Genomic DNA, 12,948 nt, shown 5'->3' on the forward strand with positions numbered 1-12,948 from the left:
TATCTATGGCTGATATAAAAAAAATTACTATTTTCTTGCACCAGTGGTTGAGATACAAATTGGTGCACTATTGTGGAAAAGAGTATGGAGTTTCCTTGAAAGGTTAAAAATAGAATTACCATATGATCCAGTAATTTCCACTGCTGGGTTACCCAAAGAAAACAAACAGGCATAAAAACTAACTTGAAAAGATATATGCACTCTTACAATTATTGCAGCCTTACTTATAATAGCCAAGATATAGAAGCAACACGAGTGACCATTTATAGATGAATAGATAAAGAAAATATGGTGTATGTATACACACAATGGAATATTACTCAGCCATAAAAAGAACAAAACCTTGTCATTGGTGAAAACGTGGATAGATCTAGAGGGAGTAATGCTAAGTGAACTAAGTCAGGCAGGAAACACAAATACCATATAAGTTCACTCATATGTGAAATTGAAGAAACAAAACAAATGAACAACAAAAAAAAGAGACAAACAAAAAAACAGACACTTAACATAGAGAACAAACAAGTGGTTGCCAGTGGGGAGTGGGGACATTGATGGGTGATATAGATAAAGTGGATATAGAGTACCTTATCAGGTTGAACATTGGATCATTATATTGTACACCTGAAACTAATATAACACGGTGTCATTACATCTGAATGAAAAAAATAAAGACAATTAGAAAACATATTTCGTTGCCTTATCCAGGGTAATATTTTGCTATGACACCTGGTTCCTCTTCAATTTTGTAGATTCATGGTCAACTCTCACCAGTTTCCTCAGTGAAGTCTTCATGTCCTTATTCCGTAGGGTATAAACAAGAGGGTTGAGACTTGGAGTGATGATTGTGTAAAAGAGGGTGAGGAACTTGCCCTGGTCTTGGGAAGCACTGTTGCCTGGTTGTAGGTGCATGTAGATAACAGTTCCATAGAAGATGGACACAACAATGAGATGAGATCCACAGGTATTAATTGCTTTGTGTTGGCCTGCTTTTGACTTTATTCTCAGCACAGCTTTGGCGATGTAGCCATAGGATATAAGAATAAGGCTGAGGGGTGTAAGGACAATGACAATGCCTAAAGCAAAAACAGACATTTCAACTGTTGTGGTGTCTATACAAGCTATTTTGACCATAGCTGGCAACTCACACAAGAAATGGTCCAGAAGGTTGTTTCCACATCGAGGCAAATTCAGGGTGAGTGTACATAATACTACAGAATTGGCCAAACTAATGCTCCAGACTGTGATTGCCATCTTGAGACAGAGATGCGGGTTCATGATTACCAAATAATGCAAGGGCTTACAGATAGCTATGAAACGATCATAGGACATAACAGCAAGGAGGAGGCACTCAGTGGACCCCAACCACATATAAACGTAGAGTTGAGTGACACAGCCCACATAGCTGATGGTCTTGTCAGGTCCCCACAAGTTAACCAGCATTTGAGGGATGATGCTAGTCGTGAAGCATAGGTCCAGGAAAGATAAATTCCTGAGGAAAAAATACATTGGCGTGTGCAGATGGGGATCCAGGAGAGATGCAAGGATGACGGCTGTATTACCCACCCATGTAATGAAGTAGAAGATAGTGACAACTCCTGATAGGACCATCTCCAGTTTGGGATGGCCAGAGAAACCAAGCAGAACAAAACCGTGTAGAGAAGTGTAATTGTTTTGGTCCATAGTCCTTTAGTGACCAAGTCCTAGAATGAGAAGAATAGAAGGAGGTGAAGGAGGATGGGGATGAAGATGAAGAGGAAGAGGAGCAGGAGGAATAAGAAGAAGAGAAGGAGGAGGAGAAGAAATCTGTCAATACAATCTATATAATTAAATGCGGAATTTAAAAAGGGAAATACTTTATGTTAATACTTAAAAATAATGGGTAAAAGTGAATGTTAGAGCCAAGTAATCTGGTCTTTGTTTTAGATCCTTTTATAGTGATGTTTAATATTATATTTTTATCTAGGTGAGCTTGGCAAGGTTACTCTTAAAGTCAAGTTCTGAAATTTCTCACATTTAAGTTTGGAAGTTTGGAATAGATCTGGTTCTAAAGTGATGTGACCCTCCGATTCTGTACAAATCTTTTGGCTTGATATAGTGAACACACTCTTTTACTTGGTCAGCAAATTCACCTATGAAATGCAATTATTTTGTGAATGTCAGAACGAGGAAAAGAATGTTCCTCTTTTTTCATATCTTAGTGAGTAGCACTGTTGATATCCCAGTTTCTTATGTAGGAGATATGGCATTTATCTTTGGCACCTTTATCTCTCTCATCCTGGTACCTAACTTATCACCCAAACTGGTAAGTTTGAAAGCAAATTAGATGTTAACTGTCCTCGCACTTTTAAAAAGCTTCCACAATCTCTACCCTAATCCAACCCACTATCGTCTCTTCTCTAGATTCTGGCAACTATCTTCATTCCTTATCCTGACTTTTTAAATTCTTTTAAAAAATTTTTTCATAGTTTAAAAAATATTAGTGAATATACAGTGTAATATTCATTTCAGGTGTAGAATTTAGTGATTCAATCTTCCATAAAACACCCAGTGCTCATCAGAAATGCCTTCCTTAATCCCCATCACCTATTCAACCTATCCCCCTGCCCACCTCCCTGCTGGTAACCATCAGTCTGTTCTCTTGATTTCCCTCTCTGTTTTTTTTTTTTTTTTATCATGTTCATTTGTTTTTTGTTTCTTAAATTCCACATATGAATAAAATGATATGGTATTTGTCTTTCTCTGACTGACTTACTTTGCTTAGGATAATACTCTCTAGCTCCATCCATGTCATTGCAAATATACATACCACATCTTCTTTATCCTTTCACTAATCGATGGGCATTTAGTTTGTTTCCAGAATTTGGCTATCATTGATAATGCTGCTATCAACACCAGGGTGCATGTATTCCTTCATATTAGTGTTTTTGTATCTCTCTGGTAAATGCCTAGTAGTGTAAAATAGAAAACCCAGAGATAACCCACAACTACAGTGTCAATTAACCTCCAACAAAACAGGAAAGAATATCCAATGGAAACAAGAGAGTGTCTTCAACAACTGGTGTTGGGAGAACTGGACAGCAACATGCAAAAGAATGAAACTGGACCCGTTTCTTACATCAGACACAAAAATAGATTCAATACGGATCAAAGACCTAACTATGAGTCAGGAAACCATTAAAATCCTGGAGGAGAACACAGGCAGTAACCTCTTCAACATCGGCCATAGCATCTTCTTACTAGATGCGTCTCCCATGGCAAGGGAAACAAGAGCAAAAATAAACTATTGAGACTCCATCAAGATGAAAAGTTTCTGCATGGTGAAGGACACAATCAAGAAAATTAAAAAGCAACCTATGACATGAGAGAAGATATTTGCAAATGACATATCTGATAAGGGTTAGTATCCAAAATATATAAAGAACTTCTAAAACTCAACACCTAAAACACAAATAATTAAGGAAAAAATACATAGAAAACATGTATAGACATTTCTCCAAAGAAGACATCCAGATGGCTAACTAACACATGAAAAGATGCTCATCATCACTTATCATCAGGGAAATACAAATCAAAAGTACAATGAGATACCACCTCACACCGGTCAGAATGTGTAAAATTAACACACAGGAAACAACAGGTGTTGGGGAGGATTGGGAGAAAGGGAAAGCCTCTGACACTGCTGGTGGGAATGCAAACTAGTGCAGCCACTCTGGAACAGTATGGAGTTTCCTCAAAAAGTTACAAATGGAACTACCCTACAATCCAGGAATTGCGCTAAGATGTATTTACCCAAAGATACAGATATACTAATTTGATGAGATATATACACCCTGATGTTGATAGCATTATCAACAATAAACTCAGTATGGAAAGAGCCCAAATGTCCATCAGTTGATATGAATAAGGAAGGTATGGCATAAATAAGTATAGATTATATATATACAAACACACATCTAATATATAGATAGATATTTCACTAGCTGTGTGTACACACACACACACACACACACACACACAATGTAATATTATTCAGCCATAAAAAAAGAGTTAAATCTTGCTATTTGCAATGTTATGGATGGAAATAAATAGTTTTATGCTCATCAAAATAAATCAGTCAGTGAAAGACAAATACCGTATGATTTTGGTCATATGTGGAATTTAAGAAACAAAACAGATATATACAGCGGCGGGGTGGGAAGAAAGGAAAACCAGGAAATAGACTCTTAACTATAGAGAACAAATTGATGGTTACTAGAGTGGAGGTGGTAGGTTGGGAGAAATAGGTGAAAGGGTTTAAAGAGTGCACTTATTGTGATGAACACCGGGTGGTGTATGTACGTTTTGAATCACTAAATTGTACACCTGAAACTAATATCACACTGTATGTTAACTAACTGAAATTTAAGTGAAAACTTGACAAATGAAAAAAAAGAACCAATTATAATCATGTATTCCTTAGGTCAAAGTTTTTTTAACAGCCCCCCATGCAGTGTGTAAACTTTAAGAAAATGGGTCTGATGTCTATTTCTCTCTACTCTATCCATGACACCCAAAGTATTCCCCTCAATACCTATCTAACCATGTATCTGTGTATCTATGCATCCATCTATCTGCATACTTGTCTTTCATCTCATCTATCCTTACCTTAACCCCTATATTAATATAGTTTCTGAATAAAAGAAAAAAATGTCACAGTATGAATGATGGTGAAAAATCACTTAAAGTTACTAGTTAGCATTTTTTTAAAGCATTTTTTTACATTAAGAACTTATGTTGGTGTTTTTGAAGTTACCTGGATGGGATGATGGAAGGTAGCAGACAAATGGAAAAGATCTGTAGTTAAATCTATACAGTAAAATGACATATCAGATAAAGGGCTAGTATCCAAAATCTATGAAGAACTTACCAAACTCAACACCCAAAGAACAAATAATCCAATCAAGAAATGGGCAGAAGACATGAACAGACATTTCTGCAAATAAGATATCCAAATGGCCAACAGACACATGAAAATGTGTTCAACATCACTTGGCATCAGGGAAATCCAAATCAAAACCTGTTTATTTAAGATGCAAACTTGGCACTACCCAAATGTTTACTCACACACAAAAGATATTGGTGTGTTGAAGAGTCTATTTTTTTCCTGCTTAAAAATGCATGGTTTTATTGTTTTTGTTTCTTTTCTTTTTTTAATTAAAGTATAATGATCATATATTCTTTTTTTTTTTTTTTTTTAAAGATTTTATTTATTTATTTGACAGAGAGAGACACAGTGAGAGCAGGATCACAAGCAGGGGGAGAGTTATATTAGTTTAAGTTGTGCAATATAATAATCAACAATTTCATACATTTCTTTCTTTTTTTTATATAGAGAGATAATGTGCAAGGGGGGAGCAAAGGGAGAGAGAGAGAGAATCTATGAGCAGACTGCCCCCTGAATGGGGGGCCAGACGCAGGGTTCAATCCCAGGTCCCTGAGATCATGACCTGAGCCAAAATCAAGAGTTTGTCACTTAACTGACTGAACAACCCAGGTGCCCCAATTCTATACATTTCTTAGTGTTTGTTGAGATAGATAAGTGTACTCTTAATTCTTTTTATCTATTTCACCCATCCCCCCACCCACCTTCCCTCTGGCAACTACCAGTTTGTTCTCTGTATTTAAGAGTCTTTTTTTTTGTCTCTTTTTTTCTTTGTTCATTTGTTTTGTTTCTTAAATTCCACATGTGAGTGAAATCATAGGGTATTTGACTTATTTCACTCAACATTACACTTTCTAGGTCCATCTATGTTGTTGGCAAAAGGCAAGATACCATTCTTATTTATGGTGGAGGATCCAAATAGATATTTTTCCAAAGAAGACAGACAAAGGGCCAACAAACACATGTAAAGATGCTCAAACAGCACTGATCATCAGGGAAATGCAAATCAAAACCACAATGAGATATCACCTTACAACTGTCAGAATGACTAAAATAAAAAAGACAAAGAGTAACAAGTGTTGGCGAGGATGTGGAAAAAGGGGAACCCTCTTACACTATTGGTGGGATTCCAAACTGGTGAAGCCACTCTGGAAAACCATATGGAGGTTCCTCAAAAATTAAAAGGAAAAATGATCCAGTAATCACACTACTGGGTATTTACCCAAAGAAAACAAAAACAATTTTTATTTTATTTTATTAATTCCAGTATAGTTAACCTACAGTGTTACATTAGTTTCAGGTGTACAACATAGTGATTCAAGAATTCCATACATCACCCAGTGCTCATCACAACAAGTGAAAAAGAAAAGAAAACAAAAACACTAATTCGTTGTTATGTTAGTCACCATACAGCACATCATTAGTTTTTGATGTGGTTTTCCATGATTCATTATTTGCATATAACACCCAGTGCTCATTACAACACGTGCCCTCCTTAATACCCATCAGCAGGCTAGCCCATCCCCCCCCCCCCCAACACTCCTCCCCTCTGAAACCCTCAGATTGTTTCTGGAGTCCATAGTCTCTCATGGTTCGTCTCTCCCTCTGATTTCCAACCCCTCCTTCATTTTTCCCTTCCTTCTCCTAATGTCCTCCATGCTATTCCTTATGTTCCACAAATAAGTGAAACCATATGATAATTTTCTTTCTCTGTTTGACTTATTTTACTTAGCATAATCCCCTCCAGTTCCATCCATGTCGATGCAAATGGTGGGTATTCATCCTTTCTGATGGCTGAGTAATATTCCATTGTATATATGGACCACATCTTCTTTATCCATTCATCTATTGAAGGGCATTTTCGCTTCTTCTACAGTTTGACTATCAAAAAGTTATATGCCCATATGTTTATTGCAGCACTGTTTACAATAACCAAGATATAGAAACAGGTTCATATGGAAACAGTTCATTAGTGGATGAATGGATAAATAAGATGTATATATATACACACATATATATGTATTATATATATATATATATATATAATGTCTAGAAGGGTAGAGAGGTATGACCACAGCACTTTGGTTTGACTTATTCATGGTGGTCCCACTATTTTCTGAGAAATCAGAGACCTGTTGCATTTGCTCCTCCTTTCTCCCAGAATGGTGAGGACATCCCTGTGGACCTGGTTAAAGAGCAGTGTTTGTTGTTTAAAGTTAGATACCTAGTTAGGGAGAGTTTCAAAGTATGCACTTCTTCCTGAGTAGGAAGGTAGACCCTCGGGACCTCATTATTGAACTGGCTGATTACAGGGACTGATAGTGAGGAGCTCATTTTCCCCAGGTCCCCAAGGATTCTGTCATACTTGGAAGAGAGACCTGATGAGATGTTTTGTCCCCATGCTAAGTAAAGCTATTGAAGTTTCCAATATTTCATTTCTGTTCACATGGTGATGTAACCTCTGGGGTCATCTCTTTCAAAGAAGAAAGAGACAATTAAGCAACATTTATTGTGGAAGGCTAATTGAGTAGGTCATCCCCCTTCCTGAGCCTGTCCCTTGTGGACCCTTCCCTTAGTGTTGGTGCCACTGGGCCATCTCTTCAATGCTTTTGCTACCTCAGTCCTCAGACATTGTCAGTAATTAGCATCATTCACTCCCCCAGAATGGCAGCAGGTGAAGGATGTGATAGGAACCGCTATGAGAATAGGTCCTAAAAGGGGCCATATGTTTTTGTACATTCCATAGATAATGATCACAATGATTTTTAATGCATAATTATTCTTCTTAACAAGGCTTGAAATGACCAGCTGCAGAAAAATACGTCTAATGCCACATACTTCAAGTTTAAATACCTACAACATCTTATTTCATATTATGTCAGGGTATATTACAATGTAAAAAAATGTGATGAACAATAAAGATAAAACAAAATTCATAATAGTGATCACCTTTCACAAGGGGTACTGCAATTGTGCAGGAGTAAAGATGATACTTCCACACTGTATTGATGATATTGTGCTTTATTTCTTAAGTTGAGCAGTGTAGGTAGGTGTGTTTTCAAGAAGAATGAAATGGTAGCAGGGCCAAACCTCAGATTCAGTAACAGTCCACTTCTGTGCTGTCTCAATTTTAACCAAGTCTGGACTTTGTAATCCTATGTCCACTGTTAATTGAGAACTTCTCACACCACAGGGAATGTCTCCTGAGGCTGTGTGTGAGGGTTGAGGGAGATGCAGTAAATCTGTAAGACACCACAGGAGACTGAGCCTGGCACATGCATTTCACTTGTGTCTAAAAGTAGGTTGGAACCTCACCCCCAAATAGATTACATGTTTTCTTCTGTCCTGGTCAGGCCTCGTCCTGTGGATGACATTTATATTTAAACATGGATTGTCACATAGCATGTCCAATGTTACGATTTTGGTAGATCAGATAATACTCATTTCATGATAGGCAGCTCGAGTTATCTAGTTACTTTGTGGTTTATAATCAGCTTCTTAGTCTGACCAGAGATCAACAGCAAGCTAGAAGCCCCTTTTCACGTAGAGAAGGGTTGTCAGCTTGCACGCACATTTCCCCACTGGAGCTAGACAGATCCTCCACACAGCACTCTATCTTCTACAGATGCTTCATGGGCCTTTTATCTTCTAGGGCACAATCAGGGTGACCATATAATTTATAGCTATATTAGGATGCTTTTTCTTTTTTTTTTTTAGTTTTATTATGTTATGTTAGTCACCATACAATACATCATTAGTTTTTGATGTAGTGATCCACGATCCATTGTTTTCGTATAACACCCAGTGCTCCATGCAGTACGTGCCCTCCTTAATATCCATCACCAGGCTAACCAATCCCCCCACCCCCCTCCCCTCTAACACCCTGTTTGTTTCTCAGAGTCCATAGTCTCTCATGGTTCATCTCTCCCTCTGATTCCCACCCCCCTTCATTTTTCCCTTCCTTCTCCCAATGTCCTCCATGCTATTCCTTATGTTCCACAAATAAGTGAAACCATATGATAATTGACTTTCTCTGCTTGACTTATTTCACTTAGCATAATCTCCTCCAGTCCCATCCATGTTGATGTAAAAGTTAGGATGCTTTTGAGAGTAAAAGGGAATACTATTGAAAATTACTCATAAACCAGGACAATATGGTCTCTCGAGCTGTAGCTCTCATGTGGTGGTTCTCCTTGCACTACAGCCTGGACCTATTATAGAGCCTTCTCTTGCTCCATTTCCCCCCTCCCACACCATGCAATACTGAAAGCCTCATGGATTACCTAAAAAGGAGTTTGGGCTTCATACTCATTAGGAATATTTGCCTTCCAGATTCATCAGAGGTCTACCAAATTTGCTTCTTTAAAAAAATGTTTTTTAGAATGAGTGATACAAGTTAAATCAACACACATTCTGATTTGCTTGGGATAGTAATCCAAACCATATAACTTTATAATACAGTTGGAAATCAGGAAATGTGATGCTTTTGGCTTTGTCCTTCTTAGGAAAGAATAGCTTTGGCTATTCATGGTCTTTTGAAGTTTCATACAAATTTTAGAGTTGTTTTATTCTATTTCTATGAAAAACACCATTGGAATTTTGATAGGAATTGCATTAAATCTATAGATGGCTTTGGGTATTATGGAAATTTTAACAAAATTAATTTTTCTGGCTGCGAGGGGCCGGGCTTTAGGGAGCTCAGCTGCCCGTTCGTTTTCTCCGTTGTAGTCTGCAAACTAGACTGAATTCAGAGCTCCAAAGTTGCAAGCTGGGAATAGCTGAGATCTGAAAGACCCCAGAGGGGAATTTTTTTTTTTTTTTTTTTTTTTAGGGGCAGAGCGTGTATCCTGCTCAACTGGCGTCTTCAACATAATAGGCTTGACTCTCCCCACACTTCTTAAGAAATATATCCAGGGAGGGGGGAAAGATGGCGGAGGAGTAGGGGACCCTATTTCAACTGGTCCCCAGAATTGAGCTGGATATCTACCAGACCACTCTGAGCACCCACGAAACCAGCCTGAGATGTAAGAAGATCTGGATCTCTACAAACAGAATATCGCAGGCAGTTCGTTTTGAGGTACGAAGCGGGAAGCCGTGATTCTGCGGGCAGATATCGGAGGATAAATGGAGGTGGGAGGGAGCCTGGCCGTGGGGATCCTACACCGCCGGTGAGTGACAGCCTAATGCGCTGTGGAAGGGCACAGACTCGCAGACCGGAAGCGTTGGGAAAGAACTTTAGGGCAGCCCCCGGGGGGGAGGACCAGACCGGCGGGGTCGCGCGCACGCGAACTGCAGCCTCCAAGACGGAAACCCAGTGCGCCTTGTCCCGCTGGTGAACTGCAACCCCTGGGGGTGGGAACCAGGAGCAGAGGAGTCGTGCACGCATGAACTGGGAGCAGATGGCGGTTTTAGAAGCACAAAGAGCAGAGACGTGCCCCAACCTGGAGGCAGGACTGGGGGCGCTGCGGAGGGGCGCACAACCCAGGCCGCTGCAGTTTATAGCAGCACGGACAGAAACGGAGACAGTGTGGCCTGGAGAGCTCACTGAAGAACAGACTGCGGTCTCTCTGCTCTGAGGCAGAGGGTTGGAAATGGTCTCTTCTGCTCTGACCCGCGGAAGAGACGCGGAAAGCCGCCAGGGAAAGGCGCCAGAGAACAAAAGCCCCAAAGACTGATTCCCACTGAGCCCATCCCCCGCCACAGGGGCGCAGGGCAACTCCGCCCAAACAGAGTTGCCTGAGTAACAGCTTGGCAGGCCCCTCCCGCAGAAGACAGGCTGGGAAAACAAGAGGCCAGCAACCCTAAGGTCCCAAGAAAACAGGTGCATCTTGCTTGGGTTCGGGTCAATAATTTGGACTCTATACATTCCCTCAAACACCCATCAACAGAATGACTAGGAGGAGGAGCCCCCAAAACAGAAAAGACTCAGAGATTATGACTTATGCTGCAGATTTACAAATGGATGCAGGTATAACCAAGATGTCAGAGATGGAATTCAGGCTAGCAATTGTGAAGACAATGGCTAGAATGGAGAAATCAATTAATGGCAACATAGAGTCTCTAAGGGCAGAAATGAAAGCTGAATTGGCAGAACTTAAAAATGCTATCAATGAGATCCAATCCAATCTAGATAATCTAACAGCTAGGGTAACTGAGACAGAAGAGAGAATAAGCGATCTGGAAGACAGTATAATAGATAAAAAGGGAAAAGAGGAGGCCAGGGAAAAACAACTCAGAATCCATGAAAATAGAATCAGAGAAATGAGTGACACCATGAGGCGTTCCAATGTCAGAATAATTGGAATCCCGGAGGGAGTGGAGAGAGAGAGAGAGGACTGGAAGATGTATTTGAGCAAATCGTAGCTGAGAACTTCTCTAATCTGGGGAATGAAACAAACATTCGAGTCCTAGAGGCAGAGAGGACCCCTCCCAAGATCAAGGAAAACAGGCCAACACCCCAGCATGTAATAGTAAAACTTGCAAATCTTAGAACCAAGGAAACCATCTTAAGGGCAGTTAGGGGGAAGAGATCCCTTACAGAGGGAGGAACATCAGAATAACGTCAGACCTATCCACAGAGACCTGGCAAGCCAGAAAGGCCTGGCAAGACATATTCAGGGTACTAAATGAGAAGAACATGCAGCCAAGAATACTTTATCCAGCAAGGCTTTCATTTAGAATGGATGGAGAGGTGCAGAGCTTCCACGACCGGCAGAAGTTGAAAGAATATGTGACCACTAAGCCGGCCCTGCAGGAAATATTAAGGGGGGTTCTATAAAAGTAGAAAGACCCCAAGAGTGATATACAACAGAAATTTACAGGGACAATCTATAAAAACAACATCTTCACAGGCAACATGATGACAATTAATTCATATCTTTCAATAATCACTCTCAACGTGAATGGCCTAAACGCTCCCATAAAATGGCACAGGGTTGCAGATTGGATAAAAAGACAGGACCCATCCATATGCTGTCTACAAGAGACTCATTTTGAACCTAAAGATACATCCAGACTGAAAGTGAAGGGATGGAGATCCATCTTCCATGCCAGCGGACCTCAAAAGAAAGCTGGGTAGCAATTCTTATATCAGACAAATTAGATTTTAAACTCAAGTCTGTAATAAGAGACACAGAAGGACACTATATCATTCTTAAAGGGTCTATCCAACAAGAAGATCTAACAATTGTAAATATCTATGCCCCCAACATGGGAGCAGCCATCTACATAAGCCAACTGTTAACCAAAATAAAGAGTCATATTGATAACAATACATTAATTGTAGGAGACCTCAATACTCCACTCTCAGCAATGGACAGATCACCTAAGCAGAAAATCAACAAGGAAACAAGGGCTTTGAATGATACATTGGACCAGGTGGACCTCATAGATATTTACAGAACATTCCACCCTAAAACAACAGAATACTCATTCTTCTCGAGTGCACATGGAACTTTCTCCAGAATAGACCATATACTGGGTCATAAATCAGGTCTCAACTGATACCAAAAGATTGAGATTATTCCCTGCTTATTCTCAGACCACAATGCTCTAAAACTGGAACTCAATCACAAGAAAAAATTTGGCAGAAATTCAAACACTTGGAAGCTAAAGACCACTCTGCTCAAGAATGTTTGGGTCAACCAAGAAATCAAAGAAGAACTTAAACAATTCATGGAAATCAATGAGAAAAAAACACATCGGTCCAAAACCTATGGGATACTGCAAAGGTGGTCCTAAGGGGGAAATATATAGCCATCCAAGCCTCACTCAAAAAAATAGAAAAATCCCAAATTCACCAACTAACCTACACCTTAAAGAACTAGAGAAAAAGCAACAAACGACGCCTAAGCCATGCATTAGAAGAGAAATAATTAAAATTAGAGCAGAAATCAATGAATTAGAAAGCAGAAACACAGAAGATCAGATCAATGAAACTAGAAGTTGGTTCTTTGAAAGAATTAATAAGATTGATAAACTACTGGCCAGACTTATCCAAAAGAAGAGAGAAAGGACCCAAATTAATA

General features: G+C 39.5%; 1 protein-coding gene across 1 annotated transcript; it reads right to left on the bottom strand.

Annotated features, from left to right (window-relative positions):
• Window positions 1-717: 717 nt before the first annotated feature.
• Window positions 718-1,680, bottom strand: LOC116628782 (olfactory receptor 2W1). The gene has a single exon (XM_032399104.1). It carries the CDS (start codon window positions 1,678-1,680, stop codon window positions 718-720), a length of 963 nt encoding a protein of 320 aa, XP_032254995.1.
• Window positions 1,681-12,948: the final 11,268 nt, after the last annotated feature.

Source organism: Phoca vitulina, unplaced genomic scaffold (genome assembly GCF_004348235.1).
Source record: "Phoca vitulina isolate PV1807 unplaced genomic scaffold, GSC_HSeal_1.0 scaffold129, whole genome shotgun sequence".
Taxonomy (NCBI): domain Eukaryota; kingdom Metazoa; phylum Chordata; class Mammalia; order Carnivora; family Phocidae; genus Phoca; species Phoca vitulina.